The 17,294-nt window shown below is 42.8% G+C and overlaps 1 protein-coding gene across 1 annotated transcript in view; it reads right to left on the reverse strand.

Annotated features, from left to right (window-relative positions):
- The window catches only part of LOC124554709 (polyamine-transporting ATPase 13A3), a 186,329-nt gene extending 174,271 nt beyond the window's left edge, over window positions 1–12,058 (reverse strand). Inside the window, exons 1-2 of the mRNA XM_047128348.1 lie at window positions 11,864–12,058; window positions 10,055–10,460 (exon numbers count right to left, since the gene is read on the reverse strand). Coding sequence (XP_046984304.1) covers window positions 10,055–10,154 — 100 coding nt within the window. The 5' untranslated portion in view covers window positions 10,155–10,460; window positions 11,864–12,058. The remainder of the gene's footprint in view (window positions 1–10,054; window positions 10,461–11,863) is intronic.
- Between the last annotated feature and the right edge of the window lie 5,236 nt (window positions 12,059–17,294).

Genomic DNA, 17,294 nt, shown 5'->3' on the forward strand with positions numbered 1-17,294 from the left:
GTAAGGCGTATTACTTCGGTGATTTCGACAGCTTTACGCGTCGATAATGTACAGGATCGTTGCGACCCTGAGCACGAGATGGCGGCAGTCATTTTATTAGCGTTCAAGCTTCGTTAATATTACGTATGAAAGGTAATATGATGAAAAGACGTATCTGTACGACCTTTTATTGAATTTCCAATATTATCTGGCTGTTTGCTAATTTTTATCACTACAACAAATACGAGGGTAAGTCAATTATTGTCCGCAAAGTAGCTATTCAATTTTATTGTAATCAAATAGGAAACTTACAAGAACATCATTTTTCGACAGTCTCCTTGCGTTTCAACGCACTTGGTCCAGCAGATATTGATTGCATAGGAAACTATGAGCTGGGACTGCTGAATCAAAAGGGGAGGGTCCCAGTGTCAACCAGACTGACATCAACAAGGCTAGTGTGAAATGCACTGGTGGCTAAACAGATACCATGATGGTGAACCAGTTCCAATTAATAAACTTGATAACCCTGGTACAGACAAGGCAGAACTAGTGCCCAGTAAAGGCAGAGAAAGGTTGAACGATCTGCACCCCAAGAGCTGTGGGCAAGGAAGCGAAGGACACTGAGTTAACGAAAACAACTAATCTTCAGATGACAGATATGGGGCAACCAAGTAAGCTTGTTGTCAAAAGAAGAGCCTAGAAACGAAACTGGGGGACCACTTACAGGTGTTGCGTGTCGAGGTAGACCTCTGGATAAGTACTGATCGTAGTACGGCAACAGAAATGCACCACTCTCTGCTTACAGGGAGAGAATTTAATACCATGCAAGTGTGTTCTTGTGGAAGCACACTGGATGGCACCCTGCTGCTGTCATTCCGCAGAGGCCACTGAATGGAAGATAGACTAAATACAGAACTCATCCACATATAGAGTATGGGTGACCAACGGTCTGGCAGAGGCCATAGGTCCACTAATAGTGATTAGAAAGAGGACACTTAATATGATGCCCTGTGGAACACAATTCTCCTGGGTCTGCAAAGAGCTGAGAACAGTGTGAATGGACTCTTAATGACTGGTGAGACAGGAACTGGCAAATAAAAAATCTGGAGGGGTCCCGAAGACCGCACTCGTGGAGTGTAAGGATGATGTGATGGCACCAAGCTGTGTTGTGGGCCTTGCAAAGATTGAATAAAACTGCAACTAGATGGCAGCACTGAGAAAAGGCCTGTTTATCTGCAGTTTCCAATCTAAGTACATGACTGGAGACTGTTCCTCGTGAAATCTAAACAGATAAGGAGATGAAAGGTCCCGAGATTCAAGGACCCAATTGAGCTGATGAGCCACCATCTGTTCTAGCAATTTGCAGGGGACACTGCTCAGGCTGCTTGGCCGGTAACTATCAAGGGACAGGCAAGGCACAGAAGGGGAGCGAGCTTCTGCAAGATCTGGAACCAAAAGACAGGGCAACTTTGCAGTGCACAGACTGTGTGTCCCACGCCCGTGTTGTGGTACCAGGCCTTAGAAATGCAGGGAAGACAGGTCCCAGGAGCTAGCCTCATCACTGGCGAGTGCTGAATAATTGGGACACTTCTTCAGCCAGGGAAGGTGAGCAGTATGGGGAGGGGAGGGTAGAGAAGAGGGAGATGGGACTGGGCTAATGAAGAAGGGGAAAGGACATAACAGAGGAAAAAGTGGAAGTCATCAACACAGAGTGAAGTCAGTCATACTGTTGATGAGCCTCATAGTAAGTTAAACAATCAACGGACTTATACTCCTGTATCTTATTTTCTTTCTTACAAGCTGGGCAATCTAATGAGCAACGAGAATGACACTCATGACAATTAGCACACACTGGCGGTGGAAAAAAAGGGGCTCCCCTTGTGGAGTGGGTGTCTTACATTCACGATGTAGAGGGTCAGCCATACATCACGAAGACGTGCCCGAAACGCAAGCAAAGAAAGCACCTCATGGGTGGCAAGGTGTATGGCTTCACATCACACTGATAACACACAACTGTGATTTTCTCCAGGAGGCAGACTCCCTAAAAAGCCAGAATAAAAGTGCCAATATTGGTGCTACTGTCTTTATGACCTTTCTGCAGACACCAAACAAAATGAACGCCCCATCTTTCCAGATTGCTCTGGAGTTCATCAGTTTGAAGGCTGGGGCCCCCATTAAAAATTACTCCCTGAACAATATTCGAAGACTGGTGATGTGTAATGGACACCAGGATGTTACCAAGATGATGAAAAGCATGAAGGGCTGCAGATTGGGTGGCAGGAGAAGTTCTGATCAACAGGGAACCTGACTGCATCTTGCAGAGAGACTCCACTTTGTCAAATGTGTTTTCACTATTTTCTGCAAAAAGTAATGGCTTGGTGGCAGTGAAAGTGTCCCTCATCCATCCTACTACATATGATGTAGTGAAGAAAGTGTTTCATTTTTGGAGCCAATTAGTGGCTGCCCCCATGGGCACCGCCAAGATACAGAATGAGCCATCTAGCATGGTGGCCATTGCCGGGAGTTTCAGTGCTGCAGAATGACAAGTGACCACTCTTAGGCCTACATGGGGAGGCAACAGCTCAGGTATCATAAGCATGATCCCTGAGTTGTGAGGGGGCTCAGCCAAATGGGTACATAAACAGCCCCGCCACATAGACTGGCTACATGTGCTGGTGGCCAAGCAGGGCAGATTGGGGGGGAGGGAGATCTATGACGGGGAAGGAAGTGGGGAGATGCTAGGGAGAGTGTTCTTCCCCAAATGGCTCACACTACAGAGAGAAAATTAAGAAGTTGTGGTTCAACCCCAAAGGGGGACCAAAAATACCAAAAACAAAGGATGAAAAAGAAAAGGTAAAGGGAACACTAGTGCAAGTAATATAGGAAACCAGTTGGATAGCCAGGTCGACATAAGTAAGAACACTGAGAAAGGGGAAGGAGGGGGGGCAGTAAGAAAGGAGTGAGTAAGTAGAGAGAGGTACACGAGGAAGAAAATGCCAGCCAGGACAGAAAAATGGGATGCAATAGCTCATGGCCCTGTGGGCGTCAAACATTAACTCACACAAGAACCGTGAGCTCCTTTGGGGCACTTCTATGGAAAAGGCTGTAATTATCGTAAGTTGTGTACTGGCCAGAATTTTTTCGGTTGCAACTATGTGCCCCCTCAATGTCCTCCTGCTCAAATACTGTAGCATCACTACACTATCACAGAAGTTACGAAACTCATAAAACAACACTTCTACAACATACTTTATATCTAAAAAAACCCTCCCCTCCATCCCTCACACTGAAGAATGCGCCACCAAGAGATATAGTTAAGGCACTGGAATATCTTTTGGTAGGAGCAAGGATCAAATCACTGTATGCCCAAACATTTTATGCAAGGGTTGGTTTGGGGGAGGGGACCAAACAGTGAGGTAATCAGTCCCATTGGATTAGGGAAGGATGATGAAGGAAATCTGCCATGCCCTTTCAAAGGAACCATCCCGGCAGGTGCCTGAAGTGATTTACGGAAATCACGGAAAACCTGAATCAGGATGGCTGGACACAGGTTTGAACTGTCATCCTCCCAAATGCAAGCCTTGTGTGCTAACCACTGCACCACCTCACTTGGTAAAGTGAAAGTCATCAATGTATAAATCACATAGTCTGACAGTGCCCATACAACTTCTGTTGTGCCCAGCCTAAAAATTTGGTGAAAATTAAATGTTCAATAAGATTTACAATGGTAACAAGTAACTGCACCTGAAGAAAACAGTGGCAGCATAATAACTTCTTGCATCACTTTATTTGGATTCTCCCTCTCAGCTCCAAACAATCTGAATGTTTCAAGTGGACCTCACTTTTGTCTCGGCAGCTACTTTGATTTAACTTTTTAGTAATTTGTTTGTTTTATGTTTCCTTTACTCACAACAGCCATTGTCTACATGTAGCTTCCAATGAAAGGACTACTGTTTATGAAACCTCAAGGCACGTTTGCGTTATAACTTCACATTTCTAGCACTGTTTTCCAGTTTTTCCACTTTCAGTAACTTTTAAATGTTTATCATATTTTGTCCAACTGACTTTATTAAAGTAAATTTACATGTAGAAATAAGTTGTTTTTCATTGTCAAGGTGATGTGCTCAGTCAGACCACGTCAGCAACTTTGTTTTCATAGCCATGCAATGAGAAGTAACAGAATTTGAAACAAACAACTGAAAATTAAACTTCACTAGCACTTTAAATGAATTATAATTTTGTCTGTGGAACTGTAGCTGTACTTACATGAAAATAATAAAATTGAGATATTTAGCAACTGATATAGTAGTGCCATGTGTATTAGGTACAAAAAATACACACATCTGTAAATTAATTATTAGCAAAAAAGGGTAATACCTCTTCATGAACTGAATTTACTCTGGTTCCTATAAATTAGCTGAGTGTTGTTGGCACACAAATGCCTTGCAAATACCTGCAGCAGGACAACTATTGGCAGATCAGTGGCTGGCCAAATGAAGGCAGGTGTGGCCATGTGGTCAAATGTTAGTTATTCTATTATGAATTGATTGTGTCAACAATTTCTAATGGCAGGTGTGGCAAGCAGCAGAAATATACTTAAGGACAGCCAAGGGATATGATATGTGGTGAACAGAACTTGTGGTTATGTGCCCTAAGGGGTAGGACTATGAGGCAATTCCAATTACTGTTTGCACTTGCCACAACCTTCGGAAATGTGCTATCAGCAAGTACTATGTGCAGAGTTTGATATGCTCGTTGACCTGTAATGTATGTCGTGGTCACCATTCGGAATAAGAGTAAGTACTTACTGATGACATGCCAACATAAAAATTCCTGTATATAAGTGGAATACCATCCTCTTCCAAGATGAGCCTTTGTTAAGAATGTTCAACATGCTATTGACAAGCAGCAGCACAAGCTAAAATAGGACAAGGATGGTGGAAAAAAAAAAAAAAAATCTGTAGATGTCTTGCAGGAATCACTGTGGTTTCTACCCTACATAATTTGGGCAAATCACCTCATGCAAATATGAAGAGGGTTAGTATGAAATTTGAGCCCCACCCTCATTAAGAAAGAGTCCAGTGTCATAAATGTAGAACAGTTTAAATGTAAATACTACAGAACATATAAGATTTGTGACCAAGCAAGCAGTTTGGTCGCTATGCAAAATGCACCAGTGAATCAAAATCCTCCATTCAGACATTTCATTGCACTGGCACCAATAGGCGAGATCATAAAGCGAAGATTAAAATACCATATTATCTCCTTGAACTAGCTTTGCTGAAGAACATTACATGGCAGTTCCACATTCAAGTGTTGTACAGACACAAATTACATTAAAGGGGGAAAAGAGACTAAAGAACTGAAAACTAAGTTAAGTTGCTCTATAAATGAAAGAACTATAAGACCTGGTGAGAGACACTTAAAATTCTAATATAATTATAAAACACTACCAAAACACCACCTTGTTCCCATCGGCTAGTATGGCCCTGCATCACCGATTGATAAATAACAAGTTTGCTAAAGGTGGATCCCACTCAAAACATATGTTATTGTTAAAGCAAACACAGACAAAAGAGCTACATCATCACGATGATTATATGTTCATGGAATATCTGGCCAGGTACGCAATTAGACAATTTAAACAGAACATAGTACATCACCCATAATGAGCACACAAATGTAACACTGGAAGTGCCTAAACAACACGTGACAACCAATGTCTCCTCTGCCACACTCTACGGTGGCTTGCAAAATGCATATGTAGACATTAATCCTGGCATCACAAAGCTCCAGCTGCCTTTTGGTGACATACCAGGAGAGTAGTAAATTATATATTTAGCTTCTCCGATGCATTTTCACAGTCAATTTCTAAGTTAGTAATACTAGGATGGTATTGATGTGTGGGGATGCAGGGGCAGCTCATGAACAGATGAAGACACTTCTGGCCATGGGCAGCCATCTTCAGGCTGCTGCCTCAGAGCATAGTGGCAGAGAAGAACGTGGTGTACAGATTGGGACCCCTCTGGAGTCACTTATTTTGTCCAAGGGCTCAGCTGCCGAGGCACACTGCCCAATGTAGGGGTCAGCCTTCACCACATGGTGAATGATGGGTTGTAAGGTGCTCGCATGTCTTGAGGGGGAGAGTCAATGTGGAGGCTGCCTGTCTCTTCACCCATTCACAGTGGATGCTCCTTCAGCTGGGTGAGAACAGGCGCATAAGGATGGGGATTGCTAATTATCACGAGCTCCAAAGTTAGGTGCATTATTGAGCCTTTTATGGAAACAGCACCCAGCGGCGGAAAGATGTCCAATATATGCTCAGTAGGTCCACAGGAGGGCCTTATCCAAGGTGTGGAGGTGGGCTTGCCTGTGACTAGTGCAGGGCTCAGTTGCTTGCATGTTGTGGCTCACGTCAGCACCAATGACAATGTCGTTTGGCTTGTGAGGCGATCATCAGTTCCTACAGGTGATGGGTGGAAATGGTGACTACGGTGTGCAGTCATAGCTCATGATTTGCAGTACCATGCTCAGTGTTGATTGGGGTATGGTTTGGAACTGAGTGGGAGGTCTCAACCAAACTCTCTTTTGACTCTGTGATGCTCTTGGCTGCAGACTTTTGGACCTGCATTGCAGTGTTCAGGGATACCCTACACAAAGCAGCTATTTGTATAACAGATAGATGTGAGGAGCATGAGGGGTCTTTTTAGGCTAGGCAGTAGTTTGAGGTCCTCTGATGAACTTTACCAGTCAGTATGCAGAGAGCAAAATCATAGGAAGTAAAGACATTTTTACCATCAAAATTTTAAAAGTGAATTGTCAAAGTATTTATACCAAAGTTCCTGAATTTACTGCCCACAATGAAAGTTATCGCACTCAAATTACTTTCGGAACTGAAAGCTGACTGAAACATGAAGTAGAAAGAGCCAAAATATTTAACGAGCCATGGAATGTATATTGGGGAGACATCTGATGCCGTACGAACTGCAGAGTTCACTGCAATCGACAAAAATATTTTGTCAATTGAGGTCAAAACTGAGTAACTGTGAAGTTATCTGGACCAAAGTAACAGGTCTAGGTGAGCTTTAATTGGTGGATGTTTTTTACCGGCCACATGATTCCACTGTGACAGTTTTAGAACCGTTCAAAGCATGTCTATACACAGTAGTGTGGAATTACCTAGATTATGCAGTATTAATTGGAGGCAACACTGACCTACTGAGTATAGACTAGAATGACTGTGGATTCATTGCAGATAATACAGGTGGAAGGCAGTCTTGTGAAGCAGTTTTGCACATTTTTCCAAACTCTGACTTGAGCAGCCCAAATGCAATGGAAATATTTTAGATTATTACATGAGGAGGACATTGATTAGTTCTTGGCAACTGTGGTTCATAATACTGCTAGCAGCTGAAACAGAGGCACGAGTATTCAAATACAAAGATATGCAAACAGGAAGAATACGGCACTGTGGTCGGCAACGCCTATATAAGACAACAAATGTATGGCACAATTTTTACATTGGTTACTGCTGCTACAATGGCAGGTTGTCAAGAGTTAAGTGAATTTGAATGTATTGCTATAGTCAGCGGACAAGCGATGGGACACAGCATCGCCAAGGTAGCGATTAAGTGGGGATTTTCCCATACGACCATTTCATGAGTGTACTGTGAATATCAGGAATCCAGTAAAACATCATATCTCCAACATCACTGTGGCCAGAAAAAGAACCTGCCAATGTTGGGACCAACAATGACTGAAGAGAAACGTTCAATGTGACAGATGTGCAACCCTTTCACAAATTGCTGCAGATTTAAATGCTGGGCTATCAACAAGTCTCAGCATGTGAACCATTCAACTAAACATCAATATGGGCTTTCGGAACCGAAGGTCTGCTCGTGTACCCTTGATGACTGCATGACACAAAGCTTTACAGCTTGCCTGGGCCCATCAACACCAACATCGGACTGTTGATGACTAGAAACATGTTGCCTGGTCGGACAAGTTTTGCTTCAAATTGTATTGAGCGTATGGAGACAACCTCATGAATCCTTTCACCCTGCATGTCAGCAGGGGACTGTTCAAGCTGGTGGAGGTTCTGTAATGGTGTGGCGCATGTGCAGTTGGAGTGATATGGGACCCCTGATACGTCTACATATGACTGACAGTTGACACGTACATAAGCATACTGTCTGATCAGCTGCATCCTTGCATGTTCATTGCGCAATCTGAAGGACTTCGCCAATTATAGCACGACAGTGCAACACCACACATGTACATACTTGTTACAGAGCCACTCCCAGAACACTCTTCTGAGTTTAAACACTTCCGCTGGCCACCAAACTCCCATGAAATGAACATTACTGGGCATATTTGGGATGCCTTACAATGTGCTGTCCACAGGAGATCTCCATCCGCTCATACGGATTTACACAGTCCTGCAGGCTTCGTACTCTTATGGATTTATGGACAGTCCTGCAGGATTCATGGTGTCAATTTTCTCCAGCACTACTTCAGACATCAGACGAGCCCATGCCACGTTGTGTTGGGGCACTTCTGCATGCTGGCGGAGGCCCTACACGATATTAAGCAGGTGTACAAACTTCTTTGGCTCTTCAGTTTATAATGCTAGATAGCTCCTATCCAGATTGACAACACTGCATAGATGGTGGAGTCCTGGTTCATAACAATAGAAAACTAGGGAAGAACGTATATACAGTGTGAAACTTCCGGGCAGATTAAAACTGTGTGCCGGACTGAGACTCGAACTCGGGACCTTTGCCTTTCGCGGACAAGTGCTCTACCGACTGAGCTACCCAAGCACAACTCACGCCCCGTCCTCACAGCTTTACTTCTGCCAGTAAAGCTGTGAGGACGGAGCACGAGTCGTGCTTGGGTAGCTCAGTTGGTAGAGCACTTGCCCGCGAAAGGCAAAGGTCCTGAGTTCGAGTCTCGGTCCGGCACACAATTTTAATCTGCCAGGAAGTTTTATATCAGCTCACACTCCGCTGCAAATAGAAAATCTCATTCTGTGTATATACAGTGGGTTTCACATTTCACGTGAAACACTTCTAGAGGTTGTAGAGGTGGCTTAGCATATCACGTATTATATTGGAAACCCTGTCTGGAAACGAACAGGTCTTAAGTTATAAGTGAAAACCGTTGTGCTACCTCTCACAGGGAACACTTGCACTGGTACTGTTGTTGCTAAGATTGTAGGGCAGGCAATTTTTAGAGGTGGTAATATGGACGAAAACAAGAAGAAATGTCCAGTAAACAGGGGCTCTAAAAAGCATACTTAAAGAGCTATGAGCACTTGTTCAACAGAGGAGATGTGTTTCACAGTAGCGAAAATGAACAAGTTCTCATAGCTCCTCAGCTACGCATTTGCAGCTACACATTTTAGAGCGCATGTTTGCTGGACATTTTTTCCTACTTGTCGTCTATACTACCACCTCTGAAAGTTGTCTACCCTACAGTCTTAGCAACAACACTACTTGTACACATATTCCACTGTCAGTGGTATGATATCAGAACCTTTCCATTTATAATTTTGAAACACTTGAAACAAGTACAGCCTCACATTGATACATTTATCCTTCTCCATAATCCTAGAAAATTTGTACTGTCATCAGGAATCACCCTGTATATACATACATTTACATGTGCCAGTGTCTATGACTGACACCCTGCAGCGTCGTTGGATGATGTTTCCCGGCACGGGTCCCTACGTAATACTTGATCTACTAAGTCCCCTCTAAAAGCTCTAGAAGTGTATAATGTGTATTGTTAAACGCCCTGTATACACAGTTAAGTAATACAAAAGATGCACACACACACACTGAATAGCATTTACAATAACAGTCTTGCAGGAACTATTTAGTTTGATCATGTGTTAGGTTACTGGATGTTTTCTAACAATAATTCCTGAAATTCATTATGATTCTCTGACGATGGCCCAAATTTTATACACAAATGCAATAGTTATGATTAGGTGACTTATCAAAATGGTTTCATTATTTTGCAGCATTCATGCATATCACAAATGTTTAATGTCAAAGAACAGAAAACAAACCTTCTAGTAGCCCTGTGTTTAATTCACGCAGACCACTTCCTCGAATGCCACGATGGTTAGTGGTCCGTGAGAAATGTTTGTGGCTCGGAGCGGATGACATTTTAACAGTTTATAAACAATACACTCAATATAAAATACTGTCACACGACAAAAAAATTTTATAGCTCCTTAAGCAAAAAACTTAAGGAAATAAACTTTATGTCAAAAAATTGTCACTGTAAAATCACTGAAATCACATCCGCTGAATCAATAAAGTGTTCAGCTGTTCACGTAAGTTCATCAGAGATGCCGGTGTCAGTCTCCAGGATCAGATTTCCTCCATCCAATATACAAGTTTTTCTTTTCACTGTAGGAAATCATCCCATTAAAATGACAGATGTATGAAATCCGACACATTCCGAGTACTCTGGAAAAAAAGAAAACACAATGTAAATGATTTTCAACATAAATGTTAGCCTACTAAAAATTTTAACATTCTAAGCAGGCTATGTCATTTGTTTCTATTATGAGTGACATGAATTTCAAGATGTGGGATTACAACACAATTTGTAAACAAGATTGGTAGTAATACAAATATAAATTTGTTATAGAGAAAATGTTCTATTAATATAAACACTTATTTCTTTGAGTATCTGTCTGCAAGGATTTTTTGCATTACACTTCCCTGAAAGAACACAAATTTCAGCCTTGTCTTGGTACAAATGCAGGTGTAATAGTAATCATGGTCAGCTGTTATGAAATGGACAAAAATGCATAGAATACCAGCTCATAAAGTGTGCTGATTTAGTTGACAGACAGCACCACTAAATGAAAAGTTATATCAGTCTAATATTCAGAAGCAAACACACAAAGTGAAAGAATTACATCTGGTTGCAGGTGCATTTGTAACACGTGGTGGGAATAACAGTAACATTATAAAATTTCAATCAATTTCTAAGTAGGCCTAACAGATTAGTCTTCAGAAATTATAGATTAACAAGAAATGGGTCAGATAATTTTTGCTGTCCAGCTGAATATGGAACTTCATGTTACAAAACAATAAAGAACGGATATCCCTCCTCAATTTCCATGCCTTATATTGCCGAATAGTGAAAACCTGAATATACAGATACTATCACCAACACAGTAAAAAGCCAGGGACGAAAAAAGAGACTCCAACAGCATGTGTTGTCATGCATTAGTTACACATATCTGTGCATGTTCTACACATCACCGGTAATATCACGGTGGGGAAAAAAAATTATACAAAATTACTCACGCACAAGGAACGGCATGTTTCACTGAGTACACGCGACAAAAATAGAATTCTGTATTTCCCAGAAAATGTTTACATTACAAGATCTAACAGAACACCTAGGGGCACTACACGGAACCGGGTAATGATACACCAACGGTTTTTACTAAACTATGCGTTACAAGGAATATAGCAGACGTGCGGTATTACACAAAAGAATGCGACAGTGTACACCACGGTTACCGAATTTGGTCGGAAAATTATATTTTTCAATTGCCGTACAACACGTATACGTCGCAAGGTGGTAACAATCAGCACAAACAGGAGCAGACTGTGTTCCTAGTTGTAATAATGCCATAATACAAAAGTTTCGCTGCCCGAGCACATGTTCAACCTCAGTGGTTTTCGTTATATTTGGTGCACAATGCAGGTCTCGTATTTTTTTGGTGTGAATGCTGCGCCGATTGTACACGGAAATATTTTAAATTCTATCACTTTTCATCCCTCCGTCCTTTATTTCTTCTAATGGTCAAGCAATCACTAGTATGTAATTCAATACAGCTAAACTTCCTTACTGTTTTCCTGTTTTCTTTAGAACTGCATACTTATAGCACGGCGTCAATACGAGCAACAGCGTTCACAGATATATTTGCTAACTGCATCCACATTGTATTCACTTAACACTTTGACAACACATAACCGCAACCACAACCGCACCACGCTCCCAACTGCTACCGAATACGGACAGCTGTTGAAATAATTCTCGCTCCCTAGTCTGCAAAGCAAAGAGTATGGCGTACAGAGATATCACTTCACTGCTGAATGACAGAGAGCGACACATTGTTGTCTTCTTTTTGCAGACACACACACGGGATTGGAATCTCACAGCATAACATATTAGACTGAGGGTATCTGTTGTCATTATGTGTGCTGTTGGCTCTGCTACTATACCAATCTTTTGTGAATTGACGCCAGGCAAAAGCCTGAAGCAACTATTGTAAAACTTAAATCTAGTAGCGATTTACCATCTATAATTTTGTATCTGCAACCAGTTAACGTATAAACGACATTTTGTTAACAAAATAACTATATAGAGACGTGATGCAGTAAACTGTAATCAGCAACACTTTCGTTTTAACGAAAGTCACTTATCAATATACGATCGCTGTTGGCGCCACACGTACACGCGCCTGCACAACTAGCACCAGCAGTGTTTCCACGCGCTGCCGTCAGATTTCACTGCCGCACATGAGTCGCAGCATCAGAGATCGGAGCGATTTTGCCTTGCGTGCAGAATGAACTTAGTACTAGTGCTGAAAATATGTGAAATAGGAAAAAGATGAAGCAGAATACTGAGCTGTTGGTATATTTGTAGTTGCTGTTAAAGCTTAACAGCCTAGAGCTCGCTATACACAGGGTTAGAAAAAAATAATCAGGCATCGTATACATCTGCACATACAGTGTATCAGTATCGAAAGAATACATTCCTTAGGGAAATATAAATACGCTTGGTGACTAGGTCATACATATAATGTGTCTTAAATAGAGACCACTTGGGAAATAGTCACTATTTTCAATAGTTGTCACAACGACAACTAGACTCACCGAGCGAGATGGCTCAGTGGTTAACACATTGCACTTGCTTTCGGCAGGGCAACGGTTGAAATCCGCGTCAGGCCATCCTGATTCAGGTTTTTCGTGATTTCCCTAAATCGCTTCAGGCAAATGCCGCTGTGGTTCCTTTGAAAGGGCACGGCAGACGTCCTTCCCTATCCTTCTCTAACCGGATGGAAACCGATGTCCTCGCTGTTTGGCCCCCTCCCCCCCGCCAAAAAAAAATCAACCAACGACTAGGCTCCTACATCAATACTGCAGCAACTACTACATATATTAGTAGGTCCCATGACCATTTCCACTTCTTTGATTTTACTGCTACGCTAGCTGATACTAATATTAGTGGGTCACAGAACTAATGACATCACTAACAACTACTATTGATAATTATGCTACTAATTCCAATACCATACTGCTACTTCTACCCATGGGGGTCCGTACGGAGGAGCAAGGGGGAAGGGGCACTTGAACGCTCCCTGGAATCTGATCATCAATTCTCTGGAAGATAATAAGTTTTTTTGTTGCACCAATAAAATTTGTTTCTTGAAGCAAGACACGCCTTGAAATTGAGCAAATAATTTCTTTAACAATGGCAATTCTAGTCCCTATCCCCCCCCCCCCCCCACACACACAAATAAATTTCTGCGGGTGCTAATGCTAATATCCAATTAGTATCCTTTTTGATACTGATACGTGTTTGGGCACTGACCTTGAAAGTACAGCTGAGCAAAGCATTGGCTAGTTCCATTACACTTGCATTCTCTTCCGTTTTAATCTGAGAAAGGCTGACGCACTTTATTGTTACTTGATTAGTTTCACTGCACGTTATGTACCATAATAGCATCTTGTGGAGTTGAATCAGCAACCGTCTGAAGCTTCAACTGGCTATTCCACGTACTCCCAAAGAGAAAAAGAATTCCATGTCAGCTACAGCCCAAAGGCTATAAAACTCTCGGTTATATCAGTTCTCTAGTGCTATAGAACTGCAGGAATTTGGAAGGAATCAAGAGCAGCTAGAAGCAGATTGTAGCTGTATGTCGGCCATGAGGCGATCTCGACTAGCGCAGTAGTAGAGTACTGCACGGAAGTCTGGTGTCTGGGTTCGAGTCCCTTTGCGGTACACAATTTAAACTTGTTACATGTAATCAACGTGTTATTACTTTTTTCCAATGACGATTCTGACAGTAGGATACCAGTTATCAACAAGTTTTGAAACCTATGACTGGTCTCCCACATATAATATTCTGTTGTACGACAGACAAGTTATACACACACCAAATGTTTTGCATCACCTCGGCTCCGAGAGTTCCGGAACCTGTACAGACAATTAGAATAGAGATCAACATAAACATCATTTCAGCCCTTTTTATTGCTTATGAAAACTACACATTTCATGTTGTACCACCATACAGCGAGGCCTTCAGAGGTGGTGGTCCAGATTGCTGTACACACCGGTACCTCTAATACCCAGTAGCACGTCCTCTTGCACTGATGCATGCCTGTATTCGTTGTGGCATACTATTCACAAGTTCATCAAAACACTGTTGGTCTCCTCAACGGCGGTTCGGCGTAGATCCCTCGGAATGGTTCGTGGATCACATCGCCCATAAACAGCCCTTTTCAATCTATCCCAGGTATGTTCCATAGGGTTCATGTGTGGAGAACATGCTGGCCACTCTAGACGAGAGATGTTGTTATCCTGAAATAAGTCACTCGCAAGATGTGCACGATGGGGGCGCGAATTGTCGTCTATGAAGACGAATACCTCGCCAATATGCTGCCGATATGGTTGCACTATCGGTCGGAGGATGGCATTCAAGTACCGTACAGCCGTTACGGCGTCTTCCATGACCACCAGTGGCGTACGTCGGCCCTACATAACGCCACTCCAAAACGTCAGAGAACCTCCACCTTGCTGCACGCGCTGGACAGTGTGGCTAAGGAGTTCAGCCTGACCAGGTTGCCTCCAAACATGTCTGCGACGATTGTCTGGTTGAAGGCATATGCTACAGTCATTGGTGAAGAGAACGTGATGCCAATCCTGAGCGGTCCGTTCGGTATATTTTTTGGCCCATCTGTACTGCGGTGCATGGTGTCGTGGTTTCAAAGATGGGATTCACCATGGACGTCGGGAGTGAAGTTGCGCATTATGCAGCCTATTGCGCACAGTTTGAGTCGTAACACGACGTCCTATGGCTGCACGAAAAGCATTATTCAACATGGTGGCATTGCTGTCAGGGTCCCTCCGAGCCATAATCTGTAGATAGCGGTCGTCCATTGCAGTAGTAGCCATTGGGTGGCCAGAGCGAGGCATGTCAGCGACAGTTCCTGTCTCTCTGTATCTCCTCCATGTCCGAACAACATCGCTTTGGTTCACTCCGAGACGCCTGGACACTTCCCTTGTTAAGAGCCCTTCCTGGCACAAAGTAACAATGCGGACGCGATCGAACCACGGTATTGACCGTCTAGGCATGTTTGAACTACAGACAACACGAGCCGTGCATCTCCTTCCTGGTGGAATGACTGGAAGTGATCGGCTGTCGGACCCCCTCCGTCTAATAGGCGCAGCGCATGCATGGTTTATTTACATCTTTGGGCGGGTTTAGTGACATCTCTGAAGAGTCAAAGGGACTGTGTCTATGATGCAATATCCATAGTCAACGTCTATCTTCAGGTGTTCTGGGAATCGGGATGATGCAAAACTTTTTTTGATGTGTGTATTTTAGGGGCAATAATGATGACGTCATCGCTCTTCTGATACCTGTAGCAACACGGTTTGTTGAAGGACCCAAAACTAGAAAAATCATTTTACGTTCTGAGGTACACTGCAGCAACTCAACCGAAACGTGCGTTATTTTAATATTTTACGTATGTATAATGACTCGACAGTTCACCCACAACGATTTCAATAAAAAAAAAGGTAAGGGACATTGTACGGGAACACCTGTAAGCTACGATTTCATCGTTGTGATACGCATCTGGAAGGAACGGTTTAAAATTCTAAAGATAATTACCTGTAAAAGAGCAAGTTGATGCTTTCCCATCCTGGCAATGAAAAGAGGTTTATTTATTTCTAAATTGCATTTATTTTTCGACATAATCCTCTTTTAGGCCAATACATATTGTCTACCGTCCTTCAGTGAGTAGATTCCATCCCTCAAGTGGGCGTCTGGAAGAGCTAGAAACTATCCAAACTACAGCCAACAGCTGTCCTTAGCTTCAAATCATTTTTAGGCCGCAATGAAGATTAAGTTATAAAGTCTCAAAGCCGGCGAGAAAGTTAGGGACAGAACAAATGCTCTGGATGGACAAGGATATGTTCGAAACTGGCGGTGTTCTTTTCAAAGGTACCATACTGGCATACACTGAAAATGATCTAGAGAAGCTACGAAAAATTTAAATCTGGATGATATGACGGGGATTTGAACACCACTCCTCTTTAATAGGGGGTCAGTGTGCGAGTCAACGTGCCCCCTCGCTCCAAATATTTCAGCGACAAATTGCTCAAAATTCGCAACTAATCGGCGATCAGAAGGTGCCATAGCTGGTGAAAACGGTGGATGTTCCAATAATTGTCGGCCGCTGTGGCCGAGTGGTTCTAGGCGCTTCAGTCCGGAACCGCGCTGCTGCTGCGGCCGAGGGGTTCGAATCCTGCCTCGAGCATGGATGTATGTGTTGTCCTTAGGTAAGTTGGGTTTAAGTAGTTCTAAGTCTAGGGGACTGATGACCTCAGATGTTAAGTCCCATAGTGCTTAGAACCATTTGAACCATCCAATAATTTGTCCTGGATACCCATCAGTTTTATCACTGCTGACTGTCTTTTGATTGATGGACACATACAATATCTGATCAGAAATGTTTGGAAGCGTATTAGTGGACAAATATGAAGTGTGCCCACATTTGCCTTTATGACGGCTCGAACTCTGCTGGGGACACTTTCAACGAGATTTCTGAATGTTTGTGGAGAAATTCAGTCCATTCTTCGTCAAGAGCCAATACCAAAGAAGGTAGAGATGTTCGACACTGTAATCTGGAGTGAAGTCGATGTCCCAACTCAACTCAAAGATATTCCATTGGGTTCAGGTTGGGACTCTCGGCAGGCCAGTCCATTTCAGGGATTTGTTTGTCCACAAACGATGGACTCACAGATGCCGCCCTATGAAATAGTGCGTTGTCATGCTGATACAAACATGAAACAATGATCGTCTCCAAGTATGCAGTACGCAACGCTGTAAAATGGTCACATCCTTCCGAATTTAGCGTTTTCTTAAGCGCAATAAGGGGACCATACCCTAAACACGAAACCACCACGTCCTCCGTACTTCACTGATGACATTACACACGATGCCAGGTAACATTCGCCAAACTGAAGCCCTTCCATAGGATTGCTAC

This window comes from Schistocerca americana, chromosome X (assembly GCF_021461395.2).
Source record: "Schistocerca americana isolate TAMUIC-IGC-003095 chromosome X, iqSchAmer2.1, whole genome shotgun sequence".
Taxonomy (NCBI): Eukaryota; Metazoa; Arthropoda; class Insecta; order Orthoptera; family Acrididae; genus Schistocerca; species Schistocerca americana.